A 23,318-nucleotide genomic window follows, 5' to 3' on the forward strand; every position below is an offset into this window, starting at 1 on the left:
TTCTTGCTAAGCAAAGTGAGTCCCGGCTGTTCACAAGTAGGTTAATCTCAGTCCCACCACTACTCGACATTCATAATCATATGTGGTGCTTTATGCACGGAAAGACTTCCCCTCAACTTAACGCTATAATATCCAAGCAGTCCGCCTATCCCCAAAATAGTACCTTAGCCATATTTAAACTCACCAATGAAGCGGTAGCCAGGAGCTCTACAACCAAACAACCCCCGCGCTGATGGTGTGTACCTACTTTAAATGTAGATGCGTGCAGAATAGATACACAGCTGATCTCGGATCCTCACTGAATACCATTGTCAGTTGGTATAAAGTTAAAGTTGTACTTTAATTGGATTCGATTGCAAATAACATTCAGAATCCATAGACTGCAGTGCGTCACAGTTAAATTATCTTGAAATATCTTGAAATCTAAGGACTGCATAATCATTTTATAGTATCTTTGAAGGCCCAGGGATCAAACGTTACTTCTAAAACTACTACTTTACCATAAAAGCATACCAAAATGTAAGTTTTATTTCTTTTTTGTGAGTTCTTGAACCAGTTTGTAGGATTTCATTGTCTACTAATAAGAAGTGTGTAATGGCTCACTTGTAAAAGTTGAAATATTCATTCAAATAACAGTTAATTCTTAACTCCAATTATTACTTACTGCACCACTGCAATGGTGGGTGTTCATACTGACTGAAGCAGCAGTCTAAAATGCTTAATTATTCAAAATAGTTTTTTAAAAATGTAAAAGTTCTCACTCTCTACAAACGTTATCAGAAGCTGTTCGATTGTTTATGCCCACCCATCGGTCCACAAATAGCTGGTCCAGGCTTGGTAGTTGCTAGATATTTTAGTCTAGTGGTTCCCAAAGTAGGGGTCGAACTCCCTCCACAGGGTCACCTGAAGAATCTCATGGGTCATGAGATTATTAGGAGGGATGGAAGATGAAGCTGCTATGCACGTTCACAATTTTCAAGGTACACCTGTTCATCTGCTTGTTAATACAAATATCTAATCAAACAGACGGCAACAAAATAGGCACGTAGACATGGTCAAGATGGCCTGCTGAATTTCAAACTGAGCGTCGGAATGGAGGAAAACAGGGATTTAAGTGACTTTTACTGTGGCATGCTTGTTGGTGCCAGACAGGCTGGTCTGACTGGTCTTTCAGAAATTGCTGATATACAGGGATTTTCCAACACAACTGTTTCTAAGGTTTCCAGAGAATGATCTGAAACAGAGAAAACATCTAATGAGCAGCTGTTGTATTTGGGGGGGGGGGGGGACCAAGCTTGATAGGAAGGCAACAGTTACTTAAATAACAACTCATTACAACCCAGGTATGTAGAAGAAAAACTCTGAGCAGAAGACCACACCAGGTGCCACTCTTGTCAGCTAAGATCAGGAAACTGAGCCTACAATTCACATGGATTTCTGCTTTTACATTGAGATGGTGGGGTCAGAATTTGGGATAAACAACATGAAGGTATGGATTCATCCTACTTTGTATCACGGATTCAAGTTGGTGTTGCAATGATGTGGGTAATATTTTTTTGTATACTTGAGGCCCTTTATTACCAACTGAATATCATTTAAGCACCTTAACCAACCCGAGTATTGTACTGTAACCATGTCCATCCCTTTATGACAACAGTGTATGCCTCTTCTGATGGCTGATTCCAGCAAGATAACGTGACATGTCATTAAGTTCAAACCATCTCAAACTGGTTTCTTGAACATGTCAGTGGGTTCACTGCACTCAAATGGCCTCCACAAGTCACCAGATCACAATCTAATAAAGCACCCTTGGAATGTGGTGGACAGGAAGTTGGCCTCATGGATACACAGCTGGCAAATCTGCAGCAACTGTGTGATGCTAACATGGACCGAAATCACTAGGGAATATTTCCAGCACCTTGTTGAATCCATGCCATGAGGAATGGATTCAACATTCCTAAGGGAAAAGGTGGTCTAACCAGTGGTCTAACCAGTACTAAAAAGGTGTAACTAATAACCAGTAATGATGTGTTCATTTTAAGAGCATCTATTTGATCTTGATTTGCTATGGTTTGCATAAATTTACTTTTGTAAAATGTATTAAATTGTTGTCTTTTGCAGGCTTCCAAAAACAGGTAAAATATTAGTGAGAAAATTAACCACTGAATCTATTTTTAAAAGCCTTGGTTAAAGACATTATTTCCCTTTGAGCTGTAGAGTCAAAGTAAAGTAGTGGCAAAAATGTGTTATGGACTTCTAAGACAACCGCAACAATTAAAAAGTTGGACCACTTTACATCACATGCTCTACAAAAAGACAAATCAATATTACATGTAATATTATTTGAATATATATTAGTATGTAATTTGCTGTATAGTGCGCTACTACAGTCTCCTACCCCTGACAAAAATATAACAGATTAGGTCACTGTATTGTTTTCATTTCTGGGGTGGGGGGTAGTTTAGTGTAAACATACACACTCACAGGCAAACTGAAATTTATTACAGACTGAATCACATCACACACATTTGGCAACACATATATTAGTCAGATTTTGCTGGCTTAGCATTTTAAATATATAATGCATAACTCTAAGCTAACCCAAGGCTAGACATCCTAAAAGTATTATCAAGTGGGAGGTTGCGCAATCTGTGGAAAAATACAAGCACAAAACTGAGAGTTGGTGTTTTGAGACAACCAGCAAATAAACACTTATGTCAAAGTTTCTTCCGTTAGTTGCACATAAACCTGGTATAACTGTAACAAGCACTTAGGTGTGCTAACAATCATACAGTCTCCATAACAGCTGCCATCTCCTTGAACTGTTTGTAGAAGTTCTGCAGAAAGAAGAAGTAGGAGAGGGATAAAATATCATGAATAAATAACACCAACAACACTACATTCACATGAAAAAAAAAAAATACAAAACCTGGAACTGTGGGATGGTCATCTCAAAAGACCTCTGACAGATTTGTCCTGAAGGCTCAACAATCTTCAGCAGCAGACACACAAATGGGGAGTTGAGAGATCGACAGGTGTCTGAGCTCACTGCCATGCCAAGCTTCCACTGCATGTCCACCAACTAAGGCAAAACAAAGTTCCATCAGTTTTGAAAGAGAAGAGGAGAAAACGAGAAGTTATATGTTCAGGGGGGGCAGAATATATATACTTTATTTCATTAAACTTGGACAAACCTGACCGATGCTGAGCATGGCCTGGGCCTCTTGTTGAGTGTGGACTGACACACCATGTTCACTCCACAACTTATGCAAGACCTGAAGGGAAGCTTTGGTCCACTTGGTAGAGCCTTCTTCCAGCTTTGACACAAGTTCATCCCCAGAGATGTTGCTCTTTCCAGCTGACCTAGCAAAAAAAACCACTACTATCACAGCCTATAGTAGGACAACATCCTACTTTATGTATAATTTGGCCTTTTTAAGTGTGCTATGTAAGAAACAAATGTATGGAACATGGAAGGCACAGTTATCAAATTCAGAAACTACATACTTTATAAAAAATTTAAAAGAAATGTGGGGGAAAATACCGGAATGTTAGCAAGAGAAATCTGATCATGTCCTGCAGAGCTTCATGATCAAGCCTCACTTCAGCTCTCTGAAATCTCTGCCCACAAAAAAAACAAACAAAAAAAAAAACCCAGAAAAGGTCTCAAAAGAGGAATTTGGGAGGATAGGTTATTATAAGTCAAATGTATTCTAAAGAAAGGGTGACTCACATCAGAAATTTCAGCTGAATCTACTCCTCTCTTCTGCCCTTGAAGATAAGTCAGTACGTGCTGACACTGTGGAGATTATTGAAGATTAGCTATCAGAACTGCAGCATAGCCTCCACAGCTACACCACATCCTATGGTACTTGTGCACAGTGGTTGCTAATAGCCCTGAAATGAGCGCTATTTTGGTCAACAATAACATCCTCCAGTAGCGAGTTATAAAGGCAGTGTTTTGAAGTTGCACAACTGTTTAAGTTATCGGAGTTTCATAATACAGTCTGAGCCTGTGGCAGTGAAACTAATGAAACAGCCCCAAAACAATTTAAATAAAAGACTTATATTTACAAGTAGCTGTACGTGATGCTCAAGTAATGGGAAAGACCCAGAACGGAAATGGGGAGAGTTGCAGAAGGAGGGTTGTCTGCAGCTGTCACTGTAAATACTATTTAAGTCTACTCTGTTTTCCTAGCTGCCACTTTTTTCCACCCGTATAGTAACATACACAACCAAGGACAGATACACTCACCACATCTGCTAACAGATCTGGAGAAATCCTGCATATGTTGTCCACAACTTTGTTGACGCCTTGAATACAGAAGTGAAACAATTTATTTATCACAAGGTTTTCCATACTTCTTTTTAATGCAGTCACAGGCATCATGGGAGTCTAATGATAGTACTTGTGTCTTCTTAATGCTTTTTGTGTTCTTTCTTCCCCAAGAGCAGGCAATCACAACTGCAATAGCATGATGATATAAATTATGTAACCCGGAAATAAATATAGTAAATAAGATAGTATATAGTATAGGCCTTACCTGAAGAACCTTGCATAGTGATTTGTCAAATAACAGTGGGTAAACAAGGATAAAAAAATAATAATAATACATGTAATAACTAATACAAGAGGGCAAGGTTCATTTAGCTTTTAAAACATCTTATTTTGGCTTTATTATTGAGCTGTAAACATTTGTGTATTTCTGCATGTATGTTAAAGTAGCATTCATTAAAAAGGGGTTAAGGGCTTTTAAGCATTAGGAGTCAGATGCTGGAGTCAAATATAAGTGGGGGAAAGACAGCGACAGGAAGTCTCTGTGGTTACAACGGTGTTAAGTTAATGCTATGCAGTGGCTAAATTAGCACATATTTCCTGGGTGAAAGCCTAATCTATTCTTCTTAATTGCCATTTAAACAACATTCTACTGAAGTGGAGTAATGCGAACCCACCATATGACTCCTCTGCTGCTGGCATCCTCTCTGTCAGGCTCTGGGTTTGACCACGGTATTAGCGCAGCCAAATTAGCGACTTTCTCGCTAAATTTGACCACCGAACAGATTGCCTTGGAAATTTCAGAAAACGTTTAACGTAATTATTGTATTATTTACAAAAAATAGTAGTTATGAATAAATCGGCTTCTTAGATCAACTAACCATCTATTCTACGTCAATTCTGTTCATTAATGCTCCTTCCTTAAAAAAAAAAAAAAAAAAGTCTTCTTCTTTGGTTTTATTAGCTTATAGAAAATCACTGTAAACGGTGTATAGCGCCATCTGCTGTAGCAGATATTTATTGTTCTAGTCTTTTGCAGAGTCAGCCGGAGAGGTGGCTCATTGACTCTAAATGGTCAGGATTTTATTTGGGGAAATGACCAATCAATATTATTTCTAGTCCTCAATCACTGATTTCAAGAGAACTAGATAAGTGGTAAAAAAAAAAAAATCTGTCAAAGTGGCTGGTCTAATTTAAAGCTCTGCTAGGTTAAATCTCTGATTTATCGTCAATATAGTTGTATATCTGCGACAGATTTCTGTCCTCCTCTCCCCCCCTGCACAATAGCCTATTAAAAACATGTTTGCTCATTTTTTTAACTGAACACCCTAATAAATATCCAGTTGTCTTCAGTACTATTCTACTGAAGTTTATCCATTAAGAATTCATTCATTCATTTGAGTACAAAAGTTAAAATGAACTTATTTCAATGAACTCATGAGAAAAGTCTTTGAAGTTTTGAACAGCTATGCACAATTCTACCACATCTGAAATTCAATATTTGGTATAATCACTTCTGTTACATGCATTTTCTTGTCATTTCTTAAAGTAGTCTGTAGGAATAGTTCTTTAGGCTTTGCATGTTGCCAAGGTGTACCTACACTGCTTCAATAATGTTGAGGTCTGGGCGCTACAGGGGCTAGTCTATGACTGATAGTGGTATTTGTATGTTTTTCTATCCAGGTACACTTTTACTGCAATGGCAGTGTATTCAGGATCATGGTCATGCAAAACAATTAAGCTGGTGGCAGTCAGATGCTTTCCAGAGTGTAATGTAAAATCTGATGGTACTTTTCTGTGTTCATAATTTCATCGATTTTGACAATATTCCCATCACCAGTTGATGAAAGGCAGGCCCAAACTATAATGTTTTAACCTCACAGTGTGGGTATTGATGCCTCTCTCTTGACCTCATCCATACATAACGACAAAGATTTGAACACAGCAGTTCAAATTTGGATTCATCACCTTATAAGACCTGTTGCCACTCTGTGCCGTTCTTGTGTAGTTTGGTATCCCTCTGTCTTTTCTCTCTGATTCTCTTTCTTATAAATTGTTTTTGACAGCCACTCTTTCTCTGAGATCATTTCTCATGAGGGATCTGCAAAGAGTAGATGGATCAACTGAAGGGCCAAATGCATCTCCCAGGTCCTATGTCAAGTCTTCTCTGGATTTTTTTTCCTATTTATTAAGGACATGACTTTCAGATATTGTTCATCTGGTGGTGGATAGAATAGTGCTTTATTGTCATTGTGTATGTACAACAACAACAAATGAATCTGTTTAAGTGGCTTAACAAACCATCACTCCTCTGAAAATGGTCAGTGTACAAGGACTGGACTGAAAATAATTCATAAAGCAGCCCATGTCCAAAAAAAGCCTGGAGAACTATGGCTCAAAAGCACTTAAAAATTACACCAAAGTCTGGCTCATTGGAAGCAAAATATGAAAAAGTAAGTGGTGGCTCAAGGCTTTTTTGCAGAGTATTGTATTTCTTAGTACAATATCAATAAATCAAACTAAAGGGTTGAAAGCTTCAACAAACCGAAGTCTTACACACTCACCAGTTTAATCATGATGTCTTGATGACTTGCTGCCTAGGTCTCTGATTTATTGATCCCCTTAAGTTCAATAAGCCTCTTCAGCACTCTCGAGGTTGATGAACAGCTGTTTTGAATCCCTGCCAAATAGTTCAGATGAGGGACTAGGAGAAAGTATAGGGTCAGAGAAAAACAAAAATACATCATCAGACCACTAAGCTTATAACACACAGTCATTACCATGTAATTACAGTCAGTTAAACACTTTAGCAAAAGATTACTGAATAAAATACTACTAATAAAAACAATAATACAACAATAATATACATTAATAAAAACTTACTACCTACTTAAAAAAAATCTAGAAATACATCCAACAAACAATTGTTTTCCTCACATGATGGTTTCAGTTTTGGCATAATTCACAAAAAATAAGACGATGAAGGTATACCACCAAAGTGTTATGAATCAATATTGAAAGGTATGTTATGAAACCTTGTTGACTAACTATAACCACATAAAGAAAAATATTTTTGTTCTTTCTGTTTTGTTGTCGTTTTCTTTAGCGATTGAATTTATGGCCAACAACGCCCCCTACTGGTAAAAATAACACTTAGATTAATAATTTAAAAATGAAATAATTTAATTGAGTGTGGTTCTTGTTGTTCATTATTTTTATTAATATTATTATGGTGGTTAGATCATTAAGAAAAACAATGACCAGTGTCATATTATGTCAGTTAGATGGTATATCGGGGAATATACTTAAACATCGTCCATCCCTGAGCGCAAAAATGCCTTTATCTAAGCTCCGCCCATAGCCCTGGAATAGTCCACCGAGGCTGAAGATGGTGGGATTACCATACTTTAATGTTCATTTTGTGTATACAGAATCATATTTAAACGATTTATAATAAACATGTTAATGCATCCATATATGTCGCATGCCTTATCGAGTCTTTTGGGCATTTTCTTTGGGTAGTTATGGTTTATTGATAAAGTCAAGTCACCCCCGCGGATCACACAACGTGCGCCCTCCAGACGCGGAAGCGAATCGCAGCTGTCAAACAGATTTGATTGTAAATCGGACTCAGTCAGCACTACTCTAACGGGAAAACATCACTTAGCTGTGCTTCACAATGGATTCCCCACGTTGGCTGCCTCTTGAGTCAAATCCAGAAGTATGTTTTCCTGGTTTCCTTCAGAACATGTTGTTTTATCGAAGTTATTCATTCTCAAACATGTGAGAGGCAGCTAACTTGAAGCTATCAGAGAGAACAAAAGCTAAAGCCGTTGTCGCCGCTTTGCTAACCCAACAACATTTTCATTAACGTTTTCCATTTGTGTCTTCTCATTTCAGGTCATGACTAAAGTAAGTGTTTTCTTTTTATATTTTCCGTAAAACACGATAGAGTAGTCAAAGCAAATAACCAAACCGGTTCGGAGAGATGCAAGGCCTACTCAGCAGCGGTGTTGCACCTAATGTTATTGTTAAAAGGTTCATATTACATAATATGATGTAATAATGTCATGTAAACAGACTGACAGGAAACAAGAGTGAAGAAATCTGATAAATTTAAAGTTTTGTCAACTTGCCCTGCTTCTAATTTTAAGACGTTCAGTCATTTTCCTCATACTTTTCATCCAACTTTCCAGCTGTTTCAGTCTGCAGATAGTGCGGTGTGTTTGATGTCATTCGCAGGACGCACACTAGATGATTACGTTACACTTTATTGCACAGGTTCCTACAGCTAAGAGTATTATGTAACATAAATTAAATGGTGTTTTATTGATACAGATTAATTAATGTCGTTCAAGTGTGTAACTACTCAAAAGTGGGCGTGAATATGAAAATAAATCAAATTTTGGGCGCATAGACGCAGATGATATAGTAATGGATTACCGGTTTGTAGTCGAGATTTTGAGTGAACTCTGATATTGTAGGATACTGTAGTTTGTTTGTTTGTTTGGGGGGGGTAACCAAAAAACTATTTTTAAATTGTTCTTAACACTTGTTTAATACAAACATCAAACAGAATCGCAACTGCATCCTCCAAGCACGAATCATCATCCTTCTAAATAATTTTTCACCAAATATTAAACATTATACACTTCATGAAGGCAACTCTTTTTTTTATTTATCACTTTTTTAGTTTTTTGCTGATAGACTGACTGTTTTAGCTGCAGAAGGTGTCATTTAGCAATTGAGTGTTTGGTTGAAATAAATAATGAAGGAAATTTGTATTTTCTCCACAAAGTGTCAAAAATACTTTCCTGAAAACGGTGTTACTGTAAAAAGTGCTTCTTATTATGTTGCTATTCTATTAACAGTTTTAGTTTTCAAGTTTAAATTCCTGACATACAATGGCATAATGTTTAATTCTATACCAGTTAAATTACATTGAATTGTCAAAAGTCGAATGTTACAGAAACATATCCTTTTAGGTAGAAATCTAATTTTCAGATGGTAATTAGGAGCCAGCTATTGTATTTATTTTAGATTTAAAATGTCTAAGTTTATTTTGATCTGCATGAATTTGCACTCCGCTTGTGTGTAGTTTGTTAGCTGTCTGGGTATGAAGCCAACCTGGCAGTTTGGGGATGTGTATGGATTGGATCCGGAGCTTCTCAGCATGGTACCAAGACCAGTGTGTGCGGTGCTACTCCTCTTTCCAGTGACAGAGAAGGTACCTGTTATAAGTCACGTATTTTCATTATCCATATGTCAACTTTACATCTGGTTAGGAAACACTGTTAAACTGATTTTCTCTCATCTGTCATGTCTGTCTAGTATGAGGCATTTAAACAAGAAGAGGAGGAGAAGCTCAAAGATCAGCCTCAGGTTTCTCCAGACATCTACTTCATTAAGCAAACTATTGGAAACGCTTGTGGAACAATAGGATTAATTCACGCTGTGGCAAACAACCAGGCACATCTGGAATTTGGTGAGTTTTCATTATATTTTTTTATTGAGGTTACTTTAATGATCATTTAGCTTTATTTAGACAGTTTTTTTTTTTCTGTAGCCATCTATCTTGTTTGGTTTTTGATGAACTAATGTGCAAGACCCTATGCGTGTATATCAGTGAAGTTGGTGTTGCTAGGTGCCTGTTACATGCATAAGAGCGGCAGAATATTAGAAACACCATCAACACTATCCAGCGTGCCCAAATAATAAACCAAATGACCTTGGTGCAAAACCTATAACAACTTATACACCTGTATGTCAGTGTCAAAATCCATTCAGCAGCTACTTATTAGGTATCTTGCTAGTGCCAGATTGGATCCATTTTGCCTTTGGAAATGACTTAATTCTTTATAGCACAGATTCAAAAAGTTGCTGGAAACATTCCTCAGCTATTTTGATCCACGTTGATGTGATGGCATCAAACAGTTGCTGCACATTTGTCAATGGTATGTCCATTAAACCAGTCTCCTGTTCTAAATGTTCACTATCGGATTGAGACCTGGTGACTGTGATGTCACTGTCATTGATGTCATTTGAGTACAGTTAATTCATTGACATGTTTGATGATTTGAGCCTCGTGACACGGTCTGTTATCCTGCTGAAAGCAGCAATCAGAAGATGGGCACATTGTAGTCATTAAGGGATGGGCATGGTTAGCAACAATACTCAGGTAGCTGTGGTGTTTAAATGATACATAGTTGGTACAAAGGGGCCCAAAGAGTGCCAAGGTTATATCACCCACACCATTACATCACCAGCTTGGATGGATCCATTCTCTTATGTTGTTTACAACAAATTCTGACCTTACCATGTGATCTCTGTAAACCCTAGAGATGTTTTTCTTTGAAAATCCTAATAGATCAGCAGTCTGTGAAAACCTCAACAGCAGCCATGTCACATTTGTTCTGATGCGTTGTTTGAACTTCAGCAGGTTGTCCTGACCATGGCCCTGTGCTTCGTACGTCGCTTACTACATCCAAGATCAAATGAAACATCCAAGACCAAATCATCGCGCTAACTCTGAGCTCGCTATTCCGGTTCCCCGAACACACCTGTTGTTGACGATTAGTATAGCTGGATGAAGTAATGTGAGATCACTGGGTGGCCCAACAGGGGCTACGCATCGATAGTAGAAACATTGATCGGCAACCCTTTGATTGGTCGGCGAAAATGTCGAAGGAGCGCGCTCGGTATTTTTCGGCAGCAGAGCAAGAACTCTTGAGTGAGGGATTTCAGGAGTTTCAGAGTTTAATTAAAACGCAAGGGAACACTGCAAAGGCTGCAAAAGCAAGGAGAGAGGGCTGGCAGAAAGTTGCTGACAAATCAAACTCGTAAGTAATTCAATAATAACAATAATAATGGAGTGGATTTATATAGCGCTTTTCAAGGCACCCAAAGCGCTTTACAATGCCACTATTCATTCACTCTCACATTCACACACTGGTGGAGGCAGCTACGGTTGTAGCCACAGCTGCCCTGGGGCAGACTGACAGAAGCCAGGCTGCCATATTGCGCCATCGGCCCCTCTGGCCAACACCAGTAGGCGGTAGGGTAGATTTATCATATCACACCATATTATCCAATATTATATTACATTATATTATAATATGTTATATTATATCCCCTTTCACATTAGAGCCACAACAGGACCCACTAGAACATGGGAACAAGTAAAAGTGAAATATAAGAATATGCTACAGAATGGTAATATTTATCACTTATATTGCTTGTCGTCTCTTGGAAAGAGACCCTGGAATACTCTGTTTGTTTGTTCATAACAGCAACCAAGAAAAGGGCAGAGCAAAAAAAAAGACAGGTGGTGGTCCTGCACCCCCTCGTCAACAAGTTGGTTAAGTAAATAATACCCTCACGGGAAAATCGATATCTCTCTATGAGCACACTGTCGCGCTGAGCTAAAGGATCCTGTCTGTCCCGCAATATACGCTGAATTCTGAGGACTCTCCTTATCAATCTTGCACCTTCCGCAATGGGTGGCTCGCGTAAACGGACAGGATATGACTGCGACAGACTTCCCAAATCCACCTTCGCTTTTATAGCCGTGGTCTCTCATCTTGATTACACGAAGTAATTTACAATTACTACTCTGAAATATGAATTACATCTGTAATAATCACATACATGTAATAGAATGTTAATAGTACATTTCCCTTTTTTAGGGAATGACCTGTATGTATCTGTGTGACATCAATAAAAGGATCAAGTGCTGCATTATCTTTGGTTACAGTGATGTTATTTATTTATGGTGAAACAGTGGTGGAATATCGCTGTTGCTTTCGTATGAATGACGCGGGCATACCTGCGTGGCCGCGATCTAATCCTGTTTACATAAAGTAAACCTGCTCCCCAGCAGGTTTACGCTTACGGCTCTGTTGCTATGACAGCAAGTCCCGGATGGGCTTCGGGGAACCGAACGATCCAGGATCACGCGAAATCGTCAACAATCTAATCCAGCTAACTCACTTAGCGCGGTACGAAGCACAGGCCCCATGTCTGATGCACTGAGTTGCTGCTTAAATATTTGTGTTAATGAGCAATTGAACAGCCGTGCGTATCAGAGTGGTTGTTGAGTTTATGGGCATGTTGAAGTTGACTTCTCTCATTATCTCATTTCACTCCATTATACAGGTGTACCTAATAAAGACGTCACTGAGTATAAATCTAATTTTGTGTTTGCTTTAAGTCAGTTTTTTTAGGTTCTATTAAGTGTTTTTCTTTCTTTCAGAACCTGATTCTCCTCTTAAGAAATTTCTTGAACAAACATCTAAAATGACCCCGGAGGAAAGGGCAACCTTCCTGGAAAAAGACGAGGTTGGAAAAGTATCTTTATTAAGAACAGGGTGACAAAGTTTTCATCACGTGTGAAGGACAGTACTAAGAATTGTGTAACCAACTTGTCACAAGAGGGCATTGTCATACTTGTGCTTGCTACCGCTTTTGCAATGTAATAGTACAAAGTCATAAAAAATTATTTCACAAACCAGGAAAAAGGAAACCATAACAAGATCAATGCAAAAATGTGCATCATTCAAATGACCCTGAAATATACAACAGAGGAAACATTCAGCCTGTTTTCCTGTTTTCTCTTCCAGAGTATACGTGTTACACATGAATCCAGTGCGCAGGAAGGACAGACTGAGGTGTCTTTTTGATTTTTAACTCTGTTATCTCAAGTTTTTTTTTGCATGCTTTGTGTTGAACTTAATGCACTTTAACATTTGCTTCTTGTCTGTTGTAGGCCCCAAGTTTAGACGAGAAAGTGAATCTGCATTTTATAGCTTTTGTGAATGTTGGAGGGCACTTATATGAACTGGGTGAGTTAGCCGCAAAGCAAAAGTGCGCTTATAGAAAATATTTGGTAGAATTTGTCACATTGTTGATGGTCATTACAATCATTACAACATTTAGTACTAGAAGACTGGAAGCACATTTTTGTTAAACCTACATGATTAACTTTTTCTTCCAATACCTAGATGGCCGTAAGCCTTTCCCTATTGCCCATGGAAAAACCTCAGAGGATACTTTCCTTGAGGTGAGACAACCAAATAAAACTGAGATGGTCTTAATAATACTGCCATAAGCTTGCCTACATTCAATCATTGTCTTCCTTTTTCTAGGATGCTATAGAGGTTTGCAAAGTCTTTATGGCTCGCGACCCTCAGGAGGTTCGTTTCACCATCATTGCCCTCTCCAAAGATTCATACTGAGGAAACTACTCTGTTTTTCTCTGACCCTAGAAAACAAAGACAACATTACTGCCAAACATTCTGAAGTGCTGACTTTATTTAATTTTTCTTTCAAAATGCTATAGCAAGTCGATGTGTGAAGAAAATAAAATGTCAGGGATATCCTTGTAAAGTAATTTCCCCTTGTGTTCTACATAGTTGTTAAATTAATTCTAAAGCAAACAGAGTGCTGCTTGTCAATAAAGGTATTTCTCACTGAGATCTGAATTTTCCAGCTCGCCTCTGCTGACATCTCTAAATGTCATACAGGTATTAGCTGTATGGTCTCGACATTGCACTACGGTTTGTTTACTTAATTTTTGGCCTTTTAGTGAAGAAGGAAATGTTAAAAATTTCTACATCACTGAGGAAAGTTAACTTTTTTTACTCAGACTTCAATGACACATACTGTATGTAGTGATTTGTTTTAAATGAGATGTCTAATCACATGCTCAACACAAGCTGAAGAAACACATTTGCAAGCTATTTCATTCATAGCTTTGAGGGGGGGAAATAGGCCTAATGTTGTTGGATGCAGTAATAATGTTGAAGTGAGGCTCACTAAACACGCAGACTATACAGCTGGAAATCTGTGTGGAAGATGCCTAGATTTTTGTAATAAGAAATATGTCAAATAAATGAAAAATTTATTAAGCTCTTCTTTTGTGGATACTTTTTCCTGTTGCAAAACCATTAGCTTTTTACCTTCATCCTGAAAAAAGGAGTTTTTACAGGACTCCATAAAGTCCATTGAAAAGCAAAGTAACCACTTAAAACTTCCATAGGGGTCATAGCAGCCAGGTGCTGCTAATCAAATGCACTTATTCATTTATTATTAGAAAGAGTGAGTGTCTTTATAAATGCAGAAGTTTTGGCAGTTTGCTGGTCTGGAGAATTTAGGTATGTGTTAACACAATACCACAATCTTCCCAGAAGTGGACATCCCAGCAAATTCACCTCAAGGTTAGGCTGTGCAATGCTTAGAGAAAATGCAATAAACCCCCTATATGTTTAACTGTGACAGTATGATTAAAAAAAGACTGAACAAATATTGGTTGCTTGAAAGGGTTTCCAGGAGATAAGGATGTCTCATATCTCTAAAATGAGCATGGCAGAATGATTTACACCTGAACAAAACACAAGACTTGGAACAGTGTTTTTTGGACATATGAGACCAAAATAACCCGATATTTCTTGAAAACCAAACAGCACATCAGCAGATGCCTCATACAAACTGTCAGCACGGTGATGGAGGACTTGTTTTGCTATAGGACCTGGTATTTTCCAAGTCATTGAATTGACCATGAAATTTCTTTTATACCAAATATTCTACATGGTTGTAAAGGAGAGTGGGGAAAACTCCAATGAATTATACAGAAACTGATCACATCAAATTATTGCTACTAAAGGTGGTTCTACAAGCTACTGACTCATGCTTCATTTTTCACAGAACTGCAGATAATGTTGTAGCACATAGCCTCTTCCCTACAAGTTCCAAAAACAAAAAAGCCCAGTTGATTGAAATGTAATCAGTAAGTTGTTCTAAAAGTTGCAAACCAAATCCCACTCATTTTAATGGATCGGCATGCTGTTGTTTCGCAATGAAGTTTGAAACCCTCGAGTAAAGCATGTGCTCAGGTCTTGGAATACCCCTTAATCACCGCTTGGCGGTGGTGCAGGAAAAGAACGTTATTTTAAAGGTAGCGCCGAACTCCTGCAATTACATAAGTTTTATCCATAGACTCAAAGGTTTTTTTTCCCGCAACATTTTTGTGTTTGGAGACCAGACGTCAACCGACCTCACATTTTCTTTCAGGATATTTGTAGTCCGACAGAATTTAATGGCTTACCTCAGTATACACTTACACTAACGTGCATCTGGCCCAAACCAGGAGTCCAAATACCTTTCTTGGGGGGGCTAACAGCGAATTCAACCGTGTGTTTCAACTGGAATCCGCTCAAGGACCTGTGGGTGGTCCCCGGACCCGGGTTTGGAGACACTCCCGCTGCAGACTCTAACTCATGCAGCTCTAAAACTTGAGGTGAAAAACTGTCTTTCGTGTGAGTGCTGCAAGAGGTGAGCTCAGCGCGTCTTCAAACACTCAATCGCTGAGTAAAAAAGGTGGAGTGTGTAAACCCGCTGCCAAAAGGACACAAAGCACAGGTGTGTCGGATGAAAGAAAAGGTAAGCAGTCGCAAGATGATGCACACTGTTACACCTTGCATTCATTTACGAATGAGCAGGTGGGAAAGAACAATAGGAGGCATATTTGATGAATGACTGAGAGTTCACCTGTGTGCACTTTTATGTAGGTTGATCGAGTTTGCTTGCTTCAGCTGGCTCACATTTATGTGGACCTTTTATATGCGGGCTGCTAGGACTTTACCCGCCGGTGAAGCTCGGATAATAAGTTCTTATGATGGAGTGGCGTGAGCAGTCTTCAGTCAGCTGCGAGGAAGCCTACTCGGAGGCGCAGAGATGGATTGAGGTGAGTAAAAACACACACACACACACACACACACACACACACACACACACACACACACACATATATATATATATATATATATATATATATATATTTCAGAACTTTCTTTACTTCTTTTCTTTGCTGTCCTCAGTAGAATTAACAGGTAAGGCAGTCTATAAGTAAAAGTTAAGGACTGTCAGTTGCTAGTGAAAAAGATCTGTTATTTGTATATCTTTTTAATTTTATAGTTATGTTTTTGGCAGAGTTTGACCTTCCAATACATACATGCTTGAGAAATTCTTTATGACTGTGAACTGCTTTAACCGCCAGCACCCAAGTTCCAAATGATAATAGCCCTGACTCAAAGATCCATACAGGCATGTGTCACCTTTTGACCTCACGTCTCAAGTTACCCAGCCATCAATCTTCTCTTTTGAAAGATGAATCACACAATTCTTAGCACTTATCTCTTTTCTCTTCACAGAACAGGTAGGTGGGTCTGACCCCAGTCATCACTGTTGCTGGCTGATACTTCTGATGTCAGATCTTGCCTAGACCTGTTTTTTTTTTTTTCTTTCATTTACCTTTGCCTTCGAGGCTTCAGTTGCTGCAGGTAGAGAGGAAAACCCAAAAGAGCAATTAGGAAAATCTTCTATGACTGATCCAAGCTATTATGTAACTGTGGATTAACTCCGATTCATAACAAATGACTGAGATTTTGGGTTTATGGTGCTTATACAAAATTACATGTTAGCAATGAATCCAAGCATTCGTATTTTGTGCTGCATATTATGATTATGACCAATTCTGAAAGTGAGCAATATACAATAGAGGTTTTGACAAGAGGGTTCTTTTCTGAAGCTGAAAAAGTGTTTTACAGTAATTTCCCCCTCTCTTGTGGTAGCCTTCAAATTTTAAAATAGCTGCCAACAGAAAAAAAAACTCCAGCTGTTCCATTTCATTCCTAAAATGTCATATTCTCTAAAGTTTCCACTCCAACTCGCGCCAGACTGGCGCTTTTTTTCCCTATTCTCATAACAAGCGGGTGAAATTATGTGTCCTCATCTTGCAAATTCTCTTCCCAGCAGGGCTGCATGAAACTGCTGCATGGCCCTAACTAAACAAATATTGTTCTTATTTCATGAGGGTGAATCTGAATGCTTTCAATGTGACATCAGTGTCTCTCACACTTGCACACTGGCCCATTGTAGTGGCTTTGCTCATGGAGTGAGGTGGGGGCATGATGGTCTGCAGGGAGGGACTTTAGGGAGGGTGAGCAGAAAGCTGAACAAATGGGTGAAGGCAATGGGGGTAATATTTTTGAAAGAATAAGACTAAGAACTATTCTGCAATACAAGAACAATCAGCTACTTAGTACCATCAGAGAGGAAAGGTTTCTCTTCAAAGAGATCCCCCCCTCACTTCTTGGATTCAGCCACTGAATGATTAACAAGCTGCTTGGCTTCACAGCACTTTAAACAGAGGCATGTGTGCGTGGCGAGGTTGGTGGTGTTGTTAAAAACTAGACTAAATGGTCTGGAGCCTGTCACATGGACACATTCCTGCATTAGCTTCCATGGCTGTGAACATAGCCCCCTCGAAGCTGGCAGGCTGTCAGCGCAGGGCGATGCGTCCTACAACCACAGGGCCCAGTGGAATAATGGAGGTCCTCTTTAATTAAATAGAAAGGCTTCAAGTGTGATTGGTGGGACAATTGAGAAGAAGTGGCTGTGTTTATATTTACAGGTCAGAAGATCATGTATATGGCTGGTCCGACAATAAACAATCCGCTATGAATAATAACTTGGCAATTAGTAATATAATAAAATCATTAAGTCTTAGATCTGTGTTTCACTAACGGTGCCGAAGCAAGCAAAGATGTCAGACACATGGCAGCATCTTTTCCGCCACCTCTTTTGTTTACGTTGTCATTAATAAGACTGAATTTTTCAAAGAGCCTGCTCTCAGAACAGTTCTAGGTGGGGTTTCCCAGTAGCTATTGGTCCATGTGAAGCTCATGTTAACATCGCACTCTTTATTCTGTATAACATTTCAACTCTCAATGCTGTGTGTTTGTGTGTGTGTGTGGTTAGTATAAAAAATGCTGCATTGTGTTTCTCAAAAAAACAAAGTGGAACAAAGCAAAAGGTCAAAGGTAACATAATACTGCAGATATTGTGAAGTTTTGTTACTTATCTGGTTACAGTTGTGTAATACTGAACCAAAACTAAGCCCTTTATAGTTTCTTGTCCCATCTACCATAGTAACATGTGTAAGCAATGTAACTTAATTCTACTTTTCTGGAGATTTTCCACATGCACTCACTGGCCACTTTGTTAGGTACACCTGTTCAACTGCTTGTTAGTTCAAACCTCTAATCAGCCACATGGCAGCAACTTAGTGCATTGTTTTTCTTGCAGATATGATAAGCATCAGAATGGGGGAGGAAGGTGATTTAAGTGACTTTGAGTGTGGCATGGTTGCTGGTGCCAGAAGGGCTGGAATATTTTAGAAAATGATAATAAACTGGGATCTTCCTGCACAACCATCTCTAGGGTTACAGAGAATGGTCCAAAAGAAAGAAAGGATCCAGGAAGAGGCAGGAGGATATGGCAAGACCGCTTCAAGCTGATAGGAAGCCAACAGGAACTCAAATAGCCAGTTGTTACAACCAGGCGACGCAGAAGTGCACGACACATAGAGCCTTTAAACACACGAGCTGCAACAGCAGCAGATCACACCAGGTGCCACTTCTCTCATTGAAGAACAGAAAGCTGAAGCTACAGTTTACACAGACTCACCAAAATTGGAAGACAAGTGAAGACTGGAAAACCGTTGCCTGGTCTGATGATTCTCAACTTCCTCAGCAACATTTAGTTTGGAGGATCAGAATTTGTTGTAAACAATATGAAAACATAACCCTGCCTCATATCAACAGTTCAAGCTGGTGATGGTGTTAGTATACTGGGAAGCTCATCTTGTAACCGGAAGGTTGCCGGTTCGATCCAAAGCTCTGTCTGTCTCAGTCATTGTGTCCTTGGGCAAGACACTTTACCTACCGCCTACTGGTGATGGCCAGAGGGGCCGATGGCGCAATATGGCAGCCTCGCTTCTGTCAGTCTGCCCCAGGGCAGCTGTGGCTACAACCGTAGCTTGCCTCCACCAGTGTGTGAATGCGAGAGTGAATGAATAGTGGAATTGTAAAGCGCATTGAGGGTCTCGAAAAGCGCTATATAAAAATGCAATCCATTATTATTTTCTTGTCACACCTTGGGCCTTTAGTACCAACTGTGGCCTGCAACCACATTGCAGCAGTTCTGAAGCCAAAGAGGTTCAACCAAGAATTAGCAAGGTGTACCTAGCAGCGTCTGGTGAGTGTAGGAGGGATTTGATTGTTATTTACCTTTTAATCACCTGTTTATTTTCTGTAAATGTTTTTGTTAAGTGCAGCAAAAGTTTGAAAAATCTCTCTTATAGTAGAGCAAGTTGTCCAAGTTGAGGTCATTGGGGTGTGGGTTTTGTTAGCCAGCTAAATATAATATTGCAAAATGTTACAATTATAAATGCAATGGATAAAAAAGGACACATTTTTGGAAAAGAAGTATCTATTCAAATACTTTCCTCAATTATTTCATACAAAGACTGATTTGGAAAGAATTTCACAATTAACAAATCCAGAAAGGAATATTATTAGATATGCTTTTATTCCATGTGGGGTTTGAGACATTTTGCAGCCATCCACATAAAATAAGTAAAATAAGAAGGTTATGAAATGCTATCTGATACCAGCTAATCCACACAACATGCTACGACAGATTTTCCTTGACTTTTTGTGTGCAAACTTTTCCTTATATAAGTGTTATGTAGGGTCATTACCTTTTCTACAAATTTTTTTTTTTTCAATGTTGCCAAGTTTGAATGAATCCCCCCTCCCCGTGACCTATGCTGCTGTGTTGTTTTTCATACCAAAAGCTGTGTTGATTAGTCACTTCGCTGTAGCCTCACTCGGGGTTTTGACTGTTTTGACAGAAACCAATTAGAAACGAGGCCGCATGCTTTCAGACGTACTCATGTGAGACCAGCCCTCAAACAAGACAACATTCCCTTGCAGTTACATGTTGATGTACTCCTATTATTCCAGGATGCTGATGGTGTTATTACTAAGTGCTTCCACAGTAGTGTCTTTCCCTTGAGTCCAAACCTTGAAATATTTGGATATGGTCCCAGTTTCCCTCTGATGACCCATACCTCAATGTGCTGCAGAAGAAACAAAGAATTTCAGGAACAATTAGTGGCCAGAGGGGCTGCATCCGCACAAACCTTGAATACAGAGTTGCCTCAGTGCCCTGCATGAATAAACAATAACTGCGGTCATGGATGCAGAGTCTCTGAATATTTGGCCTCTACCACAGATAATGGTTCACTCCAATAATAATAATGAATTTCACAGGACCCTTCCACAGCCCAGAGTAAACTTTGGTCACATTTTGGTGGAAGCTGGAAGGTGAAGGTGGGTGCGCATGAAGGCAAGCTGTTTTTGAAATGCCTGCTCCGGCTTAAACCTCCCTGTTAAATCAGAGCGGCAGTATGTTGGTGCAGATTAGAGTTTTCATCCCACATGGCAGGTTGGACAGGAGAGGGAGGGCACAGCAGGACTGGATCTAAGTGCAGTTAATACCTCTAATGATGACTGTAGAGGATAGAATTATGCCAATGCTTCCAGCTTTGTGTTAATTCCAGGTCGGCTCCCATTTTTAGCCTTGAAGTTATTATTGGAATCATTTTGTTGGTTGATTAGCCGATAGAACTCTGAAAAGAACGTTTAATGAAAAATAAATAAAGGGACACTTTTAGGAAAGACCCAAATTAGATGGAATCATACTTCCGATAATGTTCCCACATGTAGTGTTTGTTTGTTTGCATGCATGCAAATCCCAGCTGTGTGTATAGAACAGTAGGGGTCAGGATTTCATATGCCAACTGCAGCAGCTGGCTGACTGCTCTCTGTCTGCTGCAGGGGTTGTTTGCTCTCCGTGTGATTTTGTGTTTGTGTCTACATGTCTGTAGCTTTGCATATCTGCGTGCTGGTTTCGTGTTCTCAGTGTCTGGTTCTGATTGTATTTTGGTCAATGAAAGAGGAGCAGGCCAAGATCTCAGTGTATTATGTAAACAAAACATGTATTTCCCAAACAGCAGCACAATCACATATGCAGAATGGCTTCCTCCTACTAGTGTGAGAACCTTAATCTTTATTCATCTATTACACCATGGTCTAATACTTTTGGAATGATGGGTATTTGAGGCTTTGGGCATCTCAGCTTACCTAGGGTGTGTTTTGGGGTGTAGCACAATCTGTTGGCAAGGAATAATAGTGGCATCCAGCCAGTCTCTATAATTGTTTCTGTTTCTCCTGTCATCCTAAAAATGTTTGCCTGTACTTAACTATAGTAGTAATTGTCCCAGCTTTTGTTCCTTTCTGTGGGACAAAGGAAGTCAGACAAAAGGCTTGGAACAAGGAACATCTGATCAATCAGTCAGCGAGACTCGTCCAACGTGTTTTTGCTTTCTGTGAGAGTGCGTGCATTTATGTTTTGGCTCATGCCAGCTGCACCCACCAGTATTATTCTTGTAGTTCAATGTGTCAGCTCACCCTCCCTCTTGGTGATTTAAGTTACAGTAATGTGCAAAGGTCTTGAATCAGCCTCCGTTTCTTTATATTTTGCTGGAAAAATGTAAATAGCTGTAGCAATTTATCAAAGCACGTCCAAACATACATGGAAATACCGTATATAAGGCAAAAACAGACTTGGTTTAATTCTATTTTACAATTTGGCTTCTTGAACTTTGGCCTTCCATTGAAACCAGTTCTGATGAGGATTCAGTGAAAAGTAGATGGATCATCTGAAGGGTCAGATGTGTTTCTCAGGTTATTTTAGAAAGCCTGGAAACTATTGCTCAAGACCTCTTAAAAAAAGTGTTTTACAGTGTGCATGCTCCCACAGTAAAAAAAAAAAAAATACTATGAGGTTGCCATTGTAGTCATAACCTCTGCCAGAGAGGATAGCACTGCTTTTTGTTTCAACTCTTCAGGGATTGCTTAAAAACTGAGCACAATGTGTGGGAACGTTAGGCCACTGGCAAAGAAACACTTAATTTAAAAAGTCCTTTCTGCTTTGGAAAATAGAGGAGGATATTTTTGTCCAGTTGTTTTTACTTGTCCTGCAGTGCACTTACCACATTGCAAAAGTTCTATGAATACATGTATAATTGTCTAATGTGTTTTGATGTACATGCAAATTAAAAAAAAAAAAAATTCCACAATCCTGATACCAGAAAGGTTGGGATGCTGTGCAAAAAGTAAATAGAAACAGAAACCTTACAATGGTAAACTGCATACTACATCTATTACAGCAGTATGGCTTCATAGTAGAAGAGTCCAGGTGCTGCACTGGCCTGCCTACAGTGCAGACGTTTCACCAACTGAAAACATTTAGAGCACCAGATCCAGGAAGATCCAGGGCTCTTGAACGGCTAGAATCCTGTGTCAGACAATAATGGGACAACATTCCTCTCCCAAAAGTTCAGCATCTGGTTTCCTCGGTTCCCAGATGTTTACAGACTGTTGATAAAAGAAAAGCGGATGCTACATAGTGGTAAACGTGGCCCTGTCCTAACTTTTTTTTAAGACATGTTGCTGCCATTCAATTTAAAATGAGTTAGTATTTCTCTTAAAATGGTACATCTCCGTTAAAAATATTTGACATGTTGTTGTGAATAAAATGTGATTTTATTAAAATGGCATTCATTGCATTCTGTTTTTATTTACATTTTACACAGCAAATAAACCATGTGGAATTGGGGTTATAACATATTGACTGTAAAGGATTGTGCAGAGCTGCTCTGCTTTCAAAGATAACTGGATACAGGAGCCGGATACAATCACAGGTACTGACTGGTGTGTTAGTCTGACAAACTTAGACTGGTTAGTAACATAAAAAAGCTATTATTGGAAGTTCAGAATGCATTAATGAAAAGCTACAACAAGCAGATACAAAATATAATTAGTGTTATGTTTAAAATCAAGGATGCAAATGTGCATGAGTTTAAATGCATAAGGCTGCACGACATGCGTGCGGTGTGTTTGTCTGCGTAATGGCTCTTGGTGTTCCTGCAGCGGTGGTTTTAGATCATGGGAAAGGCATGAGGCTATAACAAAGTGCTGTGTTCCTCCCGTACTCCAGATGCTGCCATAGCTTTGTGGTTCAGGCAGTCTGACTCCAGCACAGTTTTAGCACAGCTCTCCGGTTTACCAGCAGCTTT

General features: G+C 39.2%; 3 protein-coding genes across 14 annotated transcripts in view; 2 read left to right on the top strand and 1 right to left on the bottom strand.

The window, feature by feature from the left end:
* Positions 1–2,480: 2,480 nt before the first annotated feature.
* On the bottom strand, positions 2,481–5,208 carry commd6 (COMM domain containing 6). Its single transcript, XM_085384334.1, has 7 exons — positions 4,954–5,208; positions 4,256–4,314; positions 3,734–3,799; positions 3,545–3,621; positions 3,195–3,363; positions 2,930–3,082; positions 2,481–2,837 (listed from the first exon to the last, which is right to left on the bottom strand). The coding sequence occupies exons 1-7, from the start codon at positions 4,976–4,978 to the stop codon at positions 2,787–2,789; spliced, it is 600 nt and encodes a 199-aa protein (XP_085240460.1). The 5' UTR covers positions 4,979–5,208; the 3' UTR covers positions 2,481–2,786.
* Positions 5,209–7,861: 2,653 nt separating this feature from the next.
* On the top strand, positions 7,862–14,181 carry uchl3 (ubiquitin carboxyl-terminal esterase L3 (ubiquitin thiolesterase)). Of its 2 annotated transcripts, XM_085385184.1 has the most exons (9): positions 7,862–7,997; positions 8,177–8,188; positions 9,375–9,503; positions 9,608–9,761; positions 12,528–12,613; positions 12,895–12,942; positions 13,041–13,116; positions 13,276–13,334; positions 13,420–14,181. In XM_085385184.1, exons 1-9 carry the CDS (start codon positions 7,956–7,958, stop codon positions 13,507–13,509), a joined length of 696 nt encoding a protein of 231 aa, XP_085241310.1. In that variant the 5' UTR covers positions 7,862–7,955; the 3' UTR covers positions 13,510–14,181. The 2 variants fall into 2 exon arrangements, with proteins under 2 accessions (XP_085241310.1, XP_085241311.1); XM_085385185.1 differs by lacking the exon at positions 8,177–8,188.
* A 1,038-nt stretch (positions 14,182–15,219) lies between these two features.
* lmo7a (LIM domain 7a) overlaps positions 15,220–23,318 on the top strand; it is a 51,173-nt gene continuing 43,074 nt past the window's right edge. For 4 of the 11 annotated variants that reach the window (XM_085385567.1, XM_085385573.1, XM_085385574.1 and 1 more), the window contains exons 1-2: positions 15,566–15,712; positions 15,841–16,016. In XM_085385567.1, coding sequence (XP_085241693.1) covers positions 15,945–16,016 — 72 coding nt within the window. In that variant the 5' untranslated portion in view covers positions 15,566–15,712; positions 15,841–15,944. Of the gene's footprint in view, positions 15,713–15,840; positions 16,017–23,318 lie in introns of all 11 variants that reach the window. The other 7 variants (XM_085385571.1, XM_085385569.1, XM_085385572.1 and 4 more) reach the window with 4 other exon arrangements.

This window comes from Rhamphochromis longiceps, linkage group LG16 (assembly GCF_057381845.1).
Source record: "Rhamphochromis longiceps isolate RC_006_pf linkage group LG16, R_longiceps_female_GT1.1, whole genome shotgun sequence".
Lineage (NCBI taxonomy): Eukaryota > Metazoa > Chordata > Actinopteri > Cichliformes > Cichlidae > Rhamphochromis > Rhamphochromis longiceps.

Coding starts and splice junctions, on each gene's coding strand:
- uchl3 (XM_085385184.1), top strand. CDS start 7,956: ATGGATTCCCCACGTTGGCTGCCTCTTGAGTCAAATCCAGAA. Junction 12,943..13,040: donor CGCAGGAAGGACAGACTGAG/GTGTCTTTTTGA, acceptor TGTCTGTTGTAG/GCCCCAAGTTTAGACGAGAA. Junction 13,117..13,275: donor AGGGCACTTATATGAACTGG/GTGAGTTAGCCG, acceptor TCCAATACCTAG/ATGGCCGTAAGCCTTTCCCT.
- commd6 (XM_085384334.1), bottom strand. CDS start 4,978: ATGCCAGCAGCAGAGGAGTCATATG. Junction 3,364..3,544: donor TTTCTCTTGCTAACATTCCG/GTATTTTCCCCC, acceptor TTTTTTTGCTAG/GTCAGCTGGAAAGAGCAACA. Junction 2,838..2,929: donor TGACCATCCCACAGTTCCAG/GTTTTGTATTTT, acceptor TTCTTTCTGCAG/AACTTCTACAAACAGTTCAA.